Consider the following 15,917-nt stretch of genomic DNA (forward strand, 5'->3'; position numbering starts at 1 on the left):
TAGCGGCACTCTCTTTAATCAGCACCCTCCTGTTGTTTTCTTGTTCCGTCTCACTTGCCATGTGTTTGATTGTGCAGCAGTCATTCGTCCGGCGTGCGGCGGCGCTGGAGCACGCAGAGTTCTGGCTGGGGTTCGCTCAGCTCAGCTGGAGTGTCTGCTCGAGGGCCCAGCAGCGTGGGAGGGACCACCAGCTCCTCTGGCTCGGACGGCTCTGTCAAACTGCACCTGGGCATGCAGGTCCTGCTCAGCAGCGCCAATGAGATGGGCACCATCCGCTACCTTGGCACTGCCGACTTTGCCCCCGGCCTCTGGCTGGGCCTGGAGCTGCGCAGTGCAAAGGGAAAGAACGACGGCTCGGTTGGCTGCCGCCGTTATTTCAGCTGCCGGCCTGGCCATGGCGTCCTGGTGCGGCCGAGCAGGGTCTCGTACCGTGGCATCAACGGAGCCAAGCTGGTGGACGAAAGCAGCTGAGACGGGGAGATCTTCCAAAAGGGTGGCTCTCGTCTCTCTCCGCTCTCTGCTTTCTGATTCCATCTGTCTCTCACGCCATCAAGCTTCTTTTATTCTTGTAGCAAACAAGCAGCTAGCTGGCTTGGATGGACAGCGGCGCTGAAGGAGAGACAAAAGACTGCCGATATGTGCTGATAAATGCGAGGCGAAACACTTTGGAAGCACAAAAAGAGACAGGGTTATTAGTCAGCACTGGAGTGTGGGTGTGTGTGTGTGTAATGAGGTTTTTTGTTTTGGCTCAGAGTGGACGGCTCTGGTGAAAGTGAGGTAACTTGTTGAAATGATTCTGAACGTGAGGCTATTTAGTTTAGTTTTAGTTTTTTTTTTTTTTTTCCGTTTTTTCTAAGCAGAGAGTTCTAGGAGGGGTTCTAGGATTAGGCTCTGATAGTTAGGTTCTGCAATAGATGAGCAGTAGCAATTTCCAAGCACTTTACCTTCATTAATGCGGTTTAAGACAATGGCTTTCCTTAAACAGAGCTGGCTTTCAACTTTGACTTCTTAATTTGACGTCTAAACAGAGTCTGTGCTGATGTAAAGCTCCTGCAGGTTCCTACAGGTATCTTATGGTGATGGACCCAACATTTATATTGTCCAGCTTGTGGCTTTAAGAGTTTTGCTTTTCTCATCTTCATGCCTCATGATGGTGCATAGCACTTTAGATAAAAGCTTTTTCTTTTTTTTAAATCTCGCTGAGCGTGAGGGCAAAATATCATTGCATATAATGGCACTTTAATGCTCTTACAGTTCGACACCCTCATATTTTCTGTGTGTCTCATAGTTCCACAGTTAATGACTAAAGACTCTTTAGGGTATCTTTGCTGCAGCTTTGTTAGATACTTTGCAATGAAAATCCCTGTAGACGGAGGGAAGACTTAATGGAGCCATTCTGTCAGAGCTGTTGCCATGTCCTAGTCATTTACAGCATCTCAGACACTTTCCATCTGGAAGGTGTGGTGTAGCACAAGAAGAAGTGTTCAAGCTTGGAAGGTGGTACTCCGTTTGTGTATCGTCAATAAAATAAAAAAAAACTAACAAAAAAAAACGTAAATGAAAATTACATTTTCAAAAATAGTAAATGAAAATTACATTTTCAGCTTTAATGCAAGACAGTTCGGAGTTTTCCTATTGATCCATCCATAATTAAATATTCAGCAGCTGCTGTGATTAATAATGAAAAAAAAAGAAAAACAACAATTGAGAGATATTCTTTTGTATTGCAGTGTTATACTGAACGAAATTCTGTCAGTGTTTTGAAAATAATTATTAAAAATCACTCAATAACAATAAAATACCCTGTCCCAAAATGCGGTTGTAATAATAATGCCCTCTATTTTTCAAATCTGCATGTATCATACCAAATTTATGTAAAGAAAGTATAATTATTATTATATTTGGAATTTAGCGTATGGGATTTATTTCTTCGCCTCACTGGCTATATTGTAAGGAAGGCAGAGAATATGGCACTAGTTTGTTACAATCTTTGATGGTTAGCAGGTATGAAGATACCTACATGATTGTACTTCATTACATTGTACACAAGTATTATTAAAATGGAATTATTTTTTATTTAAACTTTTTAGAGTACTTTTAAAAAGCTCAAATGATTTTATTTCACCAATCCATGAAGTTCCAGTGCTGTTTATTTATTTTTTAACCAAATCTAACCAAATTCCTTCTAGGGCTGGGCGATATGGTAAAATACTATATCACAATATACAATATTTATCACTATACATAATCACAGACTAAAAACATCAGTAGCAACAGATTCTTATTAATTACTATTTAGAGACTCTCCCGTACTGAATACAGTGATTTATATTCAACATCTGCTGCTCTTCATCTAATTAAACCAGTCTAATCACACTGTCTGTAATGAAACCTGCAGCTGATCAGTGTTTATTACACACTAACAGTCTCCTCGATATGCTAAGTATAAAAGTATATTGTTTATCACAATAACAACATTTATCACGAGACGATACAATATTGTCATATTGCCCAGCTCTTATTCCTACCAGTAAAATGAATCTCCAAACAGCCATGCTAATTTATCTTTTCCCAAAGACCACTCCCACCAAGAACAAGTACGTCTTCACTCGTAATCTGTTTTTACGGTTACGTTCTTGAGTGTTTTTAACAGTTACTGATATACCAATTTATTTATACCCTAAATTGAGAAGTAGTAAAGACAGCCTCTGTAGCTTATTAAACATAAAACACAATATTGCTAATGGCACTGGCAGCAACACAACACATGCATGGTAGATCCACCCCCATGCTTCACAGTTGGCAAGGTGTTCTTTTTATTAAATTCAGTTGTAAGTTCAGTTTTTTTCTTAATTGTGACCAGAGATTTCTATTTTGACTTCATCAGTCCACAGCACTAGTTTCTAAAATCTTTCCGGCTTCTCTGGCTGTTCGGTAGTATGCTTTTAAACATGAATTTTTCGGATAAGGTTGCAGGAAAGGTTGCCTTTTTATAAATCTTCCATGTAGATTGTTTGTGCATCACCACTCTTGACTCAGGTAAACCTTCCTGTAGGTTCTTGGCAGTCATGTGGAGGGGTATGGTATTGATTTTCTTGCCAGTATACGAACAGTTCTGCCCAAGAGTTTTCTTTGTTTTTCCAGATCTTGACCTCAACTGTTCTTAACATCCCGCACTGTAGAAACTCCAAACTGAAAATGCTTGGCTGTCTTTTTGTAGTCTTTCCCTGACTTGTGGGCATCGATTACTTTCAGGTCTTTAAATAGCTGCTTAGACAAGCCCATGTTTGCAAGTCTGAGAATTTATTACTCTTAAAAATGACCCTGTTTACACCTGGTCACTTCATGTGACTAGTATTTGGATTGTATCCTAAAAAGATTTTACCCACATTTTAGCCAGCCTTTACACTGGGTTGTCAGATGTGTGTCTGGTTAGTCAGACTGAAATCAGATTGTTGTGTGGGACAGAATATAATTTCCTCGTGGTGCGGCAATTATTACTGTTGTTTTGGTTGTCCTGGGAGGGCTTTGGGTGTCCAGTGCATCTCTGGAGAAAAGGATGTGTTTATACTTCTATAACATGTGGCTCTAAAGCGGTTTGTGTGATTGGATTTGTATGTGTCTTGTCCTTATCCAGATCTAATCCTTATACTCAAGATGCATGAAGTGATCAGGTGTCAACAGGGTCAGTGTTAACCAGCTGACCGTTCCCCATTAAATTTGGGGACATGCTTTTAGGCCTGATTTGCTTATGGTGCCAAAACATTTACATAGGCCAGACTGATGATTTAAATTTTATTCAAAGACTGATTTGAATCATTATGAAAGACTGAGAGCAACTGCGCACTGGCATTTGCTGAAAATATTGTTTGAATGCTTGATTGCAGGGGCTGTATTTAGTAGTTTTTTAATAAAGAAAAATAAATAAATAAAACAAGACAATGTGTCACTTGGCCAAACATGCAACATTTTCATACCACGGTATTTTTGGCTTCACACTTCCACATTTAATTAAGATTTTCTGGCTTACCCTTCCTTCACCAACAAATACTTAATAATACATCAATTTATAGCAACTGTTGGCAAGTAGGACATGTTCCAAGTGTGACCTTTAAGGCAAAATATAGACAAATATTAAAAATTAATAATACTACATTTTGACAGAATCTTTGCTAGCATGCTGTACAGCTTGTTCAACAGTTGCTGTAAAAGGACCCGTTTGTAAGCAGAGCATGGAGAGGTCAATTTCAGCTTTTTTTGTTTTGTTTGTTTGTTTGTTTGTTTGTTTTGGTGCATCTATTAGACAGTGTACCACCAAATGTATCTCAGCCATCCTCCTTTAGAAGTCAACAGAAGTGTCAGTGGCAAACTTTCCCATTTAAGCCTAAATCCTGTAAAAGCTAAATCCTGTAACCCTGTGATTACTGGTGCGATCCAATCGCTGTTACTCACTTTTCCTATCATTAGTATTTACAGCGACCAATCAGAATCCCCTTCACTCTATCGCAGCGTAGAGGAGACAGAAAAGGATTTTCCCATGAGGCCTGATGGTGTTCTGTATTCAGTAATGTGGACGATCCGTTCTGTTCTGCAGTGTGTTTGCTGTATGTTTTGTCTGGATTTGTATGAGCTGTTGCTTTGGTTACAGGACTGAGCTGAATGGTTAATTTACATGTAATGAACAAAAGGGTTCTTGTTGAATATCCAGCTGATATCCAAGCTTCTAATAAAAACAAAAGGAAAAAAAAAAAGATTGTTTGTCATTTTAATTCCACCATATAATGCATCAGTGCCTGCGCGAATTAACTCCTACAAATATTTAAAACAATAAGCTGGGATTTTCAAGACCATTCCTCCGAGTCCAGCTTAAAGACTTAGCTGGATAACTTTCAGACTAACTTGGCATATGTCAGGCTTAATGGTTCCTCAGAGCTAGTTCAAGGTCCTTCAATGATTTAATGTGAACTGAAGCTTGGTAGTAGTTTTTAGTGGAATTATACATAAAACTAAACTCTGCTAATGTTTTAGGCACCTGTTAAGATCCTCATCTGGGCAGTAAGTGTTTATTTCAATCACTAATATTAGAATAAATCCTAATATCATTCCTACAAAAAGTCGTAGTGGTTCTCCATTACTGTGTTCATCATTAGAACATCTCCAAAGCTCTTCTCATGAAGTCTAGTGTTATTTATAGTGATCATCCAACACCTGGTTTGGTAAATTAAGGCTCAATGCTGGTAAATCAGGTGAGCTGTTGCTGCTGCTGCTGATGGAATTGACCAGATCCACGCTGTGCTGGCTGGACTGGAGTGTCCAGGTGAAACCTAGAGGAACCGAGCTCTGTTCTTCAGACTAGCTCACAAGATCTCACCTACTTTCTTCAGAATGAAAAGCTCTTGCTCCTTTTTTACTGGATTTATGTTAACCTGCATATGATCTAATGTGATCTGCACAGTATTTACACCAACCGACCACTTCATTAAAACCACCTCCTTGTTTCTACACATTACTGATTATTATTCCCATTATTATTCTCTGCATACTGTGTTAGCCTCCTTTCACCCTGTTCTTCAATGGTCAGGATCCTACTGGACCACCACAGTGCAGGTAGTAGGGTGGTGGGTCATTCTGATGTGGTGGTGATGGTGGTACAAGTGGATCAGAGACAGCAGTGCTGCTGGAGTGTTCAAACACCTCAATATCACTGCTGGACTGAGAAAAGTCCACCAACTAGAAATATCCAGCCAATAGCGTCCTGTGGGCAGCAGCGTCCTGTGAGCACTGATGAAGGATTAGAGGATGACCAACACAAACTGTAGCAACAGATCCTTCAAAGAGCTTCGGTCTCTGACTTTCCATCTACAAGGTGGATCCACTAGGTAGGGGTGTCTAACAGAGGGGACAGTGGGTGGACACATTGTTTTAACACTCCAGCAGCACTGCTGTATCTGAACCACTCGTACCAGCAGTGCAACACACAGTACCAACACACCTGCCACCACAGTGTCAGTCAGTGTCACTGCTCTGTGGTGGTCAGTCCTGTGGGGTGCTGACCACTGAAGAACTGGGTGAAAGGAGGCTAACACAGTATGCAGAGAAACATATGGATACAGTCTGGAGTTATAGAACTACACAGTGGAGCTGCTATAGTGGAGATGTATATAATGTGTGTGTGTATTAAACATTTGTAACCTTTCATGTTTAGGAGAGAAACCAGTTATTAAATAGGGATTTATTAGTTATTTTGTTTAGATCTCTTTTTTTTTAATTCAACTTACAGAGGATGAAAAGATACATGATACAGTTACAACATCTTACAAGTGATATCACTTCTGTACGGAAATTGACAAAGAAAATCAAATAAAAACTTGTCTTCGTTAAGCAATCCAGCTTTTCTCTTCACAGTAATCTGCTTAGCTCCTACTTACAGTAGTCTCCGCTGTGGCGCCGATTCTTCACTGCCTTGTTTTTTCGGATGGCACGTAAAAAAAAAAGCCTGGCTTCTGACTCCGGGTGATTAAAAAGTCCCAAGACGTTTCTTCCAAATCAGCTGCACAGCACCCTCGCCAAATTTCTTACTCTGATGCATCCATCACAACCTCTGACTGCAAACCTGCAAGTTCTCTCCCTCCCCCTCTCGCAACCGCGACCAGCTGATGTGTGGGGACGCGTCCTTCGTCAGGCAGCCAGACTGGTGCTACACGCATTGGTGACGGGTCCCGTTACATGTAAAGTGCTTTGAGTAAACCTGTGTCTAGAAAAGCACTACACAACTGCACTCATTCATGAGGTCACTCATTCATTCCTTCTTATTTTTACTCATTCATTCAACCAGTTCATCAAGACTGGTGTAAACAGCCCCCGTTCCCAGCTTGTAAAATCCTTCCGTCGGTGTAAAGATATAGTCATAAAGTCATAAAATAATAAAATAAGGTTTTTGTTTTTTTTTTTCATATCAAAGCCACTTATTAACAAAAAGTTTTCCCCCAATAAGCAAAAAAAAAGAAAAAGAAGGCTTTGTAAAACCTTAAAACCTCACGGCCAAGGACTCTCAGACTCTCTCTGCTACAAAATACCATTATAAAATAATCCCATCCTGTATCTTGAAGCAGCAGACTGAGGCAAAGGAGTAAGAGCAAACGTGTGATTGGACAGAAGGTCTGTGTAAACATCACCATAAGAAAGGATAATTAAATGATGTATGCCCCTGGTAAATATGCTTAAAATTAGCCATTTATTGAAGTAAACTGAAACCAAGAGACCAAAGAGCAATAATTAATTTCTCTGCAAATAGGGCTGCGGCTCTTATATACACAGAAGCTTCGTCCGGAAGCCACAGGTTAACTGAAAATAGATGGAATGAGAGGGATCAGTTCCTCAATTCCCCTTTGAGTTAAATACACAAATTTACACTTCTTTCACAAGAGTCACACCAAAAAAGAGTCCCGCAGTGTTCATACAGCAGTAAAAGCCAGTGACAGACACGGCCTTCTCGCTGACCAGTCCGCCCCCTTCCCTGTTCAACGCCATGGCAACGGATGACTTTACCTTTCAGCCACCTAAAACACCAGTCCGTTTGTTAAACACAAGCCATTAGCCATTCATTTAATTCATTAAATTTCGAGTCGGATGAAAACCGCCGCGGTTTAAAAGCCAACCAAGTCCGAGAGTGAACAAAATGATGCATAATGAATGGAGCGCTTGGGCTTATGAAGCACACCCATTAATAATTTACACGGCTTCCAAATAATAAATTAACAAATGAATAAATAAACAAGCAGGCAAGCAAACATCAACAAACTTGGTTTTTTTCCCCCTCCGTCTCTGAAAAACAACAAAAAACAAACGCTGGAATCCTGTGATGCATTTCTCAGGTTAAGTTCTCTCATAAGGGACTCCAGGTGTCGTCTCGAAAACTCTGCGGTGTTGCTTTCCGTGTTGCAGTACCTCCTGCAGTATTCCCAGAAGAAATGGAAAGGAACAGTTCTGTTGTACTTCCAGGACTTCCAAGACAGAGTATCAGGCTCCTGAACGGGCCCTCCCAGGAAGTCAGCGGAGTTCGTTCAGACTGTTGTGGTGAGATTCTGGTGAGTCTTGAGGAGCGCTTAAGAATTCATAACGCTCTACATGAAGACTGTGGTGCGCTCGTCAGAATGGTGGTTCTTTGTGCTTGCCTGGAGAAACTTATTCAGCAGGTGTAATCTGTGAGGTAACTGTGGAACTTCATCGCATTTCACAACACAAAAGATGCTGATAGATGTGCTGAACTCCCCTGTTTCAGTGCTCTGAGTAGAGCTGGTCATTACTGGTAAAAACTACCCTTAATTCTGAGCTGTCGGTCAATCTAGATCTCCAAAATTGGACATTTGGTGGTCATGGTGGGTCCAGAGCTTACCCCGAATAAACTGGAAAATATACACCCTGGACAGGGTAACACACACATACCTAGGGGCAATTTAGCATATCCACTGACATGTGTTGGGGAGGTGGGAGGAAGGTGGGGTACTCCAGAGGAAAACCCACACAGACTCAGCGAGTCCTGGAGTGGTCTTGAACTTTCTATGTTTCTTTATTACTTTAATGCACAATTACTGTCAATCAGTTACTTAAATGTTTCTATAAATTAATTTATCCTAAACGTTTCACAGAGTATGGACAAAAATATTGGGACACCAGCTCATTCATTGTTTTATCAGGCATACCAGGCATAAAAGGATGTTGGGTGATTACCAACCCAACCTCATCCCTAAAAATGATGGAGCACCAGCCATCATTCCAGAGAAAACAGCTCTACTGCTCCACAGCTCAATGCTAGGGGGCTTTATGGCTCTCTAGCCCATGTCTGGTATTTGGTTTGGTGCCATGAGGTTCATGTTTATCTGCTCTAATGAGTCCTATTCTATTGGCAATACTTCTCTACAGGGACTAGAAGAGCTGTGTGTGTGCATTTATGCACATCTGTGTCAGCAATGGATGCAACATAAGCATTCGTTAGAAGGGATGTCCACAAACATTTGGACCTTTTAAATAGCGTATGCTGAAAAATTAAATAATGTACTTCTAATGACAATAATGTGCTGTTTTGGGGCTTTTTTGCAGACAGCAATTATATGGACATACTTATATATTAGGTTAATGGTGGTTTAAGTCATTTGTAGTAATTCCAATATAATAAACATTTGCTTAATAACTGTAATAAGCTTCACATTTAAGTGGGTGCATGGACAAAAGTTAGGCCTTTAAAAGACTGTATCTTGCTTTTCTATGAAATATTTCAAACAATTTCACCCAGTTGTGCCTTTTTTTAAACCTACTGTATTATCTAAGATTACTTCCAATTATTTTGAGTCTTTCATTTCATAATGCCCCTCCACAGCTACATCACAGATGGCATATAGACTGAATTCCAATTTCGTTCAGATACCTACAAAGCATGAGCATCAGTAAGGAATGTGTACTTCATGTCTTCATGTAAAGTGTTCTGAATGCTTATCTCACCTCCCTTCATTTAAAGCCTCACCCAGTGCTGAGCTCAGGATATTAAAATAGTCAGGGTTCATTCCCAGACATCATTGGGAGGGAGGGGGAGAACATTGCCTTGGCTGAGAAGCATGGCGGTGAGCTGAGGTGGGCGCAGACAGGATGGCACAGTGTTTTCTTGAGTGGGCACTGAGGGAGAGAAGGTTAAAGCACTGTGGCGTTGTGCCCTTCCATTTTTGGGAGTCTGGAGTCCTGCACTGTTCCCATGGTCACCAGCAGGGAGCGGCTGTCCTCGGGGCCGCTGGTCCGAGCCAGCGAGATAGGTCTCTGCTGGCCGGAGAGTTGGGGAAGTTGGGGAAGTTGGGGAAGTTGGCCGAGGGCAGGAGGAGGGGGTGGTGGTGGTGGTGCCCCCACGATCTGCGTCCCTGACACAGACATGGGCATGGGGGGCTCCAGAGGCAGCCCCTGCTCCTGGTAGCCGTAGCCAATGTTGCCACAGGGGAAGCGGCGCAGTCTGTAGAGCGGGACTGGAGGCAAGGCTGCTGAATCCAGCAGTAAGGGGGCAGGGGCAGGCGGGGGAGGAGGGGGTAAGAGAGGCCTGCATAGGCCTTGTTGTTGTTGCTGCTGCTGTTGCTGTTGCTGCTGGCGCTGGATCTGCTGCTGGTACTGCTGCTGTTGCTGCTTGTGCTGGTGCTGTAGGCCCAGAGCCTCGGCCACTGTCACAGTCCTGCCAGAGTGCTCCTGACCCTCAGCTGGGAGCCGCTGCTGGACACCTTGAGCCTGCCTCTGAGCCTGGGCCTGGGCTTGGGCCTGAGCTTGGGCCTGAGCCTGGGCCTGAGCCTGGGCCTGAGCCTGGGCCTGAGCCTGGGCTTGGGCCTGGGCTTGGGCTTGCTGTCGCTTCTGCTGCTGCTGGAGGAACCATGAGCCATACGTAGGGTTCCATAGGTTGGTAGGCTTCCCGTTGCGGTTTTCCTTCTCGCTTGGGTGGACTTGAGTGAAGCCCAGGTTAACGTGGCCTCCGTCCTGGCCTGAGGGGGGCACAGCGGCGGTCTTGTTGCAGGCCAGCTGTCCAGGTCCTGACGCCACCTGCGGGTGCGAGTGGGGTTGAGATGTAGCTCCAGGTACAACTCCAGGTTTGCCATCAGCCAGGTGACCACCCATCAGCAGAGCTTCCGCGGCTCTCTTGGCCTCCTCAGACCGGGATGAGGGGGCAGAAGCCGCCTCCTCCCCGCCTTGAGGGGCCACAAGCAGAGAGGCAGCAGCAGGATCTTCGGGACGCATGGGTACCCTCTCCTCTTCCTCGGGCACGGGGCCATACTCCACAGGCAGTGGCACATTCACCACGTCTGGATCCTGAGTAGGACAAATATTATATAAACAGATAATACAACACTGTTTAATGCGATTGGCTGAAGTATTGTCTTTGCCCTGAATAGCAAGCCAAGACACAACTGCAGGCAGAAGTTTATCTCATAATTTTGCACCGAAGCTACAAGTCGGACAAGTAAAGGAAGCATATAGCTTGGTAGCGCTGTATAACCAGCATGCCTAAATCATCACACACTTGCCTCAATCTTACGTTGTTATATCATCTCAAATAGACTTGATTATTCAGTCTTCCCTTAAAAATATTATGCTTTTAGTGTTTAATTTTACATTACAGTATGCAACCATGTTCGAGACCACATCTGCAAGTCCACCACATCTTTGAATCAAATGTGTGATGAATTAAGCAGACAGTTTGCACAATGCTGACTATAAGCTTCCAGTCCCTGTGGGCTACATTAGCTTCATACCTCCAGCGCAAAACTAAAGCAGATCTCCGACACCAGGCATTCTGTGGCTGATTGATTACATTCAGGGTAAGTGGGAAAACCTAAATCTAAAAACAATCATGTTAAGCCTTAATAATTCTAGTCAAACACAATCTACAATCTATTTTCCAGAGTATTTCTTCCTGAGAATAGAGACACTGTATGGACAAAAGTATTGGGACACCTGCTCATTCATAGTCTTTTTCCAAAATTAAGGGTATTAAAAAAAGAGCTTATCCTGCTTTTGTTGGAGTGACTGTCTCTGCTGTCCAGTTTAATCATTCTACTAGATCTTGGAGCATTGCTGTGAGGATTAGATTGCATTCAGCAACAAGAATGTTAGTGAGGCCAGGATTGTTGAAAGATCACCACCCCAACTCATCCCAGACATTTCGGATGGAGCACCATCATTCAAGAGAACACAGTTCCACTGCTCTACAGCTCAATGGTGGCAGGCTTGATCCTCGAGAATGGACCCCTCTACATTTCCTTGTTCACATCCTAGGAAATGAATTATGCATGCCATCTCCTGTAAGATCAAACAGCATGTGTCATTACTAGGATAGTTTTGGTCACTAAGTTTGACTAAGTATAAAGCTACAAAATGCTGCATTTAAGAATCCTTCCCCCCCCAAGCAAATCCACCACTGCACCTGCAAACAGTAGTCAATTCTCTCAAGGATGGTGGAGAAGTTTGGCCTGTCTTCAGGTTGGTGCTGCCAGCTCTGTGTCATTATCCGGTATCTGTAACACACACACACACACATGCATGCATACACACAAAAAAGTTGACTCATTAAAATGTTAGGTTTTGTTTGCTTCCTCATTACTGGGTTTTCTCCCCACACCAAGCAAGGCTATTTACTGTGTGTATGATTGCCTTTGGATAGCTGAGAGCAAAGCTCGAGTGAAAGGCAACCAACTGAGATTTGATTTAATCAAGCCTGTTTTTACACTAATTGCAATTTTCATTTCGGTTGCACACCTCAGTGATGTTTTCGTGTTATGTTTACAACCTATTGTGCCCGTTGCTCCACAGAATGAAGGCGTCTTTCGAAGGTTTGATTAGTTTCGGTGTGGAAAATAAACAGAGAGGAGTCACACACTTGCTCAGCTTTGATATAAAACAAGGCTCTGTAGTCTTGCCTTATATTGGACGAGGCTTTGCATTATTAATGCTGAATCAATGCACCGGCTGATATAGTTTGCTCTTTACACAAGTGAGAAGAGACAACAAATGCAGAGCCAAGAGACGGTCAGCGATCACTGACAAAAATAAACAACACACAGTAACGATCAGAGAGCGTTGTGTGTGAGTGTGTGAGTGGTTTGGGTGGTCATGCAGGAAGACTGTTTGTGTACTGTGTGCTGTTAATTGGATCGGATAAGATATGTTTGTGTATGCAGTCAGGTCCAGAAGTATTTGTACAGGGATGCAATTATTGTAATCCCTTCCTTTGTACACCCCCTAAATGGATTTGTAATGAAGCAATATGTCATTGAAGTGTAATGTTCAGCTTTAATTCATTTTTTATTTCGTTTTCAAACTCGTGTGTTCAGTGAAACATTCAGCAAAGTTTAAACAGAAAACCTAAATCTGGTAAATATATGTATATATCTGGTAAAACAATAAAACATTTCTAAAAAAAATCCCCAAAATGCTCTCCTCACCCCCCAGAATGGTCTGGGAGTAGTCTTAATATTCTAATAAATGTGTGATTGACAGCCCTCCATCACTTGCACACCAAATTTGGTTTACGTTACCATGGCACCGCGCAGACTTGAGAAAGAGAAGTTGCGTTTTTAGCTTTTCTGGGTTTCCTGTGCTTTTGATATATGCAACTGTTCTTCCGGATACCCCCGGCTACAATGCAGTGTTGGGACATCCCGTCTGTCCTCGCACCCAGCCGCTAAATATCGTGGGGAAACAGAGAGCCGAGGGGCAGCGGACAGGAGCCACTCTCCCAGTCACGCCTCGAGCTTTGATATGTCAGGTTTAGCATTAGCTTTAGCTTGCCAGGTTGCTCAGACTTGAAGTCCGGGTGCGGACCAATTTTGGCCTTTTGATTGGTCAGAATTACAGTTAAGCTGCAAAGTCTGGATGCCCCTTTCACCTTCTTCACGTTGCTTGTAGAAAATATGCAATTTCTCCAAAATTATTTTACTGTTTTTTTAGGGGTTACATCTGTATGTACCCTTAGCCTAATACTTGGTTGATGCACTTTTGGCAGCAATTACAGCTTTAAGGCGTCTTGGGAAAGAAGCTAAGAGCTTGGCGCACTTGTTTCTGGACATTTTTGCTCATTCCTCTTGGCATTTCCTTTCAAGCTCTGTCATGTTGGATGGGGAGCGTCGGTACACTGCCATTTTCAGCTCCTTCCACAGATGTTCAGTTGGATTCAGGTCTGGGCTCTATGTGGGCCACTCAAGGACATTCACAGACTTTCTCTGAAGCCACTGCTTTGTTCTCTTGGCTGTGAGCTTTGGGTCGTTGTCATGGTAAACCCAGGAGCAGGTCTTCTTTAAGGATCTCTGTGTACTTAGCTGCATTCATCTTTCCCTCTATCAGGACTTGTTGTCCTGGTTCCGCTGCTGAAAAACATCCCCACACCATAATCCAGACGCTTGGAGAATTTTGTTTCTCGTGTTTTGAGAGTCCTGAGAGACAATCTCCAAACAGGCTGGCATGTGCCTTGTACTAAAGAGTAGCCACTTTATCATAAATGCGTGAGTTCTGCTCGGTTGGTTGATCTTCTGAAAGGTTCTCCCAGCTCCACAAGGATATGCTGGACATGCACTCTGTCCGAGAGACTCTCGGGTTCCTGCTTGAGACGGCCAAGTCTAGGAAGATTCTTAGTGGTTCCAATGTTCTTCCATTTAGATTTTTAAGAAATTAACACGTCTAAAACTCTACTTTTAATTTGCCATTGTGGGATGTAATAAAACATGGGGAAGGTGAAAGGGGTGTTACAGACATTCTGGCCTGACTGCTTTCTAACTTAATTAGAAAGAGAAATCAGATTTAAGTTCCCAGGGGCTTCAATCGTTTAGGAATAACAGCCATTTTTCACACAGTCCCTCCATTTTCACAAACTAAGCTAAAATCAGTATTTTTAATACTGCAACACAAATTATTTATAGTCAATGAATGTGAAAAATAATTACTCCAGTATAAGTAGTATAGATAACCAACATTTCTACTTTAGTAAGGTAACAAAGTATTTGTACTTCGTTATGTGACACACTTAAGCACCAGTCACTGTCACTGTGTGTTTGATCACTAGTATGTATGTGTGTGTTCACTGCACGGATTGGTCAAATTCCATCTGTGTCCAACACTAATCTTGCTGTCTTGTTTTAGAGGGTACAAAATGGCTGTAATTTCTAAACAGTTAAGTATTGTTAAACTCCTGTTGGTCTTCACTTCAAGAAGACCTGTTTAAGTTTGAATCCATTGCTGTAGAGAAGCAAAGTTACAAAAACGCCACTGTCTAAACACCTCCGGACCTGACTGTATCTATAGTGAATTATTTAATTGGTTAAGTAGCAAATGATACCAGATATGACACAGAGTGTAGCCTGTGGACACAGTGTGGGTGTGTGTATACTAAACAGGAGTAGATCCATTAGCCAATGTGGTGATATGGTCACTCACACTGGACCAGGGCAGTTCTGTGGAGGGTCCATCCTGCCTCCATTAGTGACAAACTCTAGAACCTCTTGATTACTGCGGCTAGGGTAGGGCATGTAACCCAGAGAGAAAATCTCCCATAACAACACGCCGAAAGACCTGGAACACACCAGCGAGAGAGAGAGAGAGAGAGAGAGAGAGAGAGAGAGAGAGAGAGAGAGAACAAGAGCGGTCAGGAGAGCATTTGTAAATGTGAATGAACAGAATAAAAACCACCTAAAACATATCATATATACACAGCTTGGACGTCTGTAAATCTAAAAGGTTTTACTATAAAATTTTTATATTTACAATGACAGCATTTAGCAGACGCTCTTATTTAGAGCAGTTTACAGAAATGCTTCAGTGTTTACTTAGAAAACACCCTAGTTCATATAAGCCAGGAAGATTACATACTACTAAATACAGAAGTCAGTATGGAGACCACAATACTCGGCACTAAGTACTTTCGGAAGAGGAGGGTCTTCAGTCTGCATTTGAAGACAGCGAGCGACTCTGCCGTTTGGACTCCCAGGGAAAGTACGCTCCGCCACTTCGGTGCAGGACAGAAAAAAGCCTGGACGCTTGTCTTCCGTGGATCTTAAGGGATGGCGGGTCGAGCCGAGCCGTACTTGAAGCTCGAAGAGCTCTTGGTACAGCTCGGCTTTTGACCATTGCCATCAAGTACGGAGGGGCTGGTCCTTTCTTGGCTTTGTAGGCCAGCGTCAGGGTTTTGAATCATGTATTTTAGAAAGAATATTATATAATTAAGTAAAGCTTTTGGTTTAAGGAAACCAGAAATATATCAGCAAAACAAACATTATAAGGACACATTGGAAAAATTAGTTAAGAGCATCAGCGGTGAAGTAGAGTCAGGTGACTCAAGTAACTGGGAACCTAACTGACCAGTCAAAGGAGATATCTTAGGAAAGAGTTTTGACAAAACACAGTAT

The 15,917-nt window shown here is 42.6% G+C and overlaps 2 protein-coding genes across 3 annotated transcripts in view; one reads left to right on the plus strand and one right to left on the minus strand.

Moving 5' to 3' along the window:
- The window catches only part of LOC140564055 (CAP-Gly domain-containing linker protein 4), an 84,322-nt gene extending 79,582 nt beyond the window's left edge, over window positions 1-4,740 (plus strand). For both annotated transcript variants that reach the window (XM_072689116.1, XM_072689117.1), the window contains one exon: window positions 78-4,740. In XM_072689116.1, the coding sequence (XP_072545217.1) occupies window positions 78-471 (394 nt within the window). In that variant the 3' untranslated portion in view covers window positions 472-4,740. The remainder of the gene's footprint in view (window positions 1-77) is intronic.
- A 1,493-nt stretch (window positions 4,741-6,233) lies between these two features.
- alk (ALK receptor tyrosine kinase) overlaps window positions 6,234-15,917 on the minus strand; it is a 438,724-nt gene continuing 429,040 nt past the window's right edge. The window contains exons 27-29 of the mRNA XM_072689118.1: window positions 14,950-15,084; window positions 11,948-12,038; window positions 6,234-10,833 (exon numbers count right to left, since the gene is read on the minus strand). Coding sequence (XP_072545219.1) covers window positions 9,685-10,833; window positions 11,948-12,038; window positions 14,950-15,084 — 1,375 coding nt within the window. The 3' untranslated portion in view covers window positions 6,234-9,684. The remainder of the gene's footprint in view (window positions 10,834-11,947; window positions 12,039-14,949; window positions 15,085-15,917) is intronic.

Source organism: Salminus brasiliensis, chromosome 10 (genome assembly GCF_030463535.1).
Source record: "Salminus brasiliensis chromosome 10, fSalBra1.hap2, whole genome shotgun sequence".
Taxonomy (NCBI): Eukaryota; Metazoa; Chordata; class Actinopteri; order Characiformes; family Bryconidae; genus Salminus; species Salminus brasiliensis.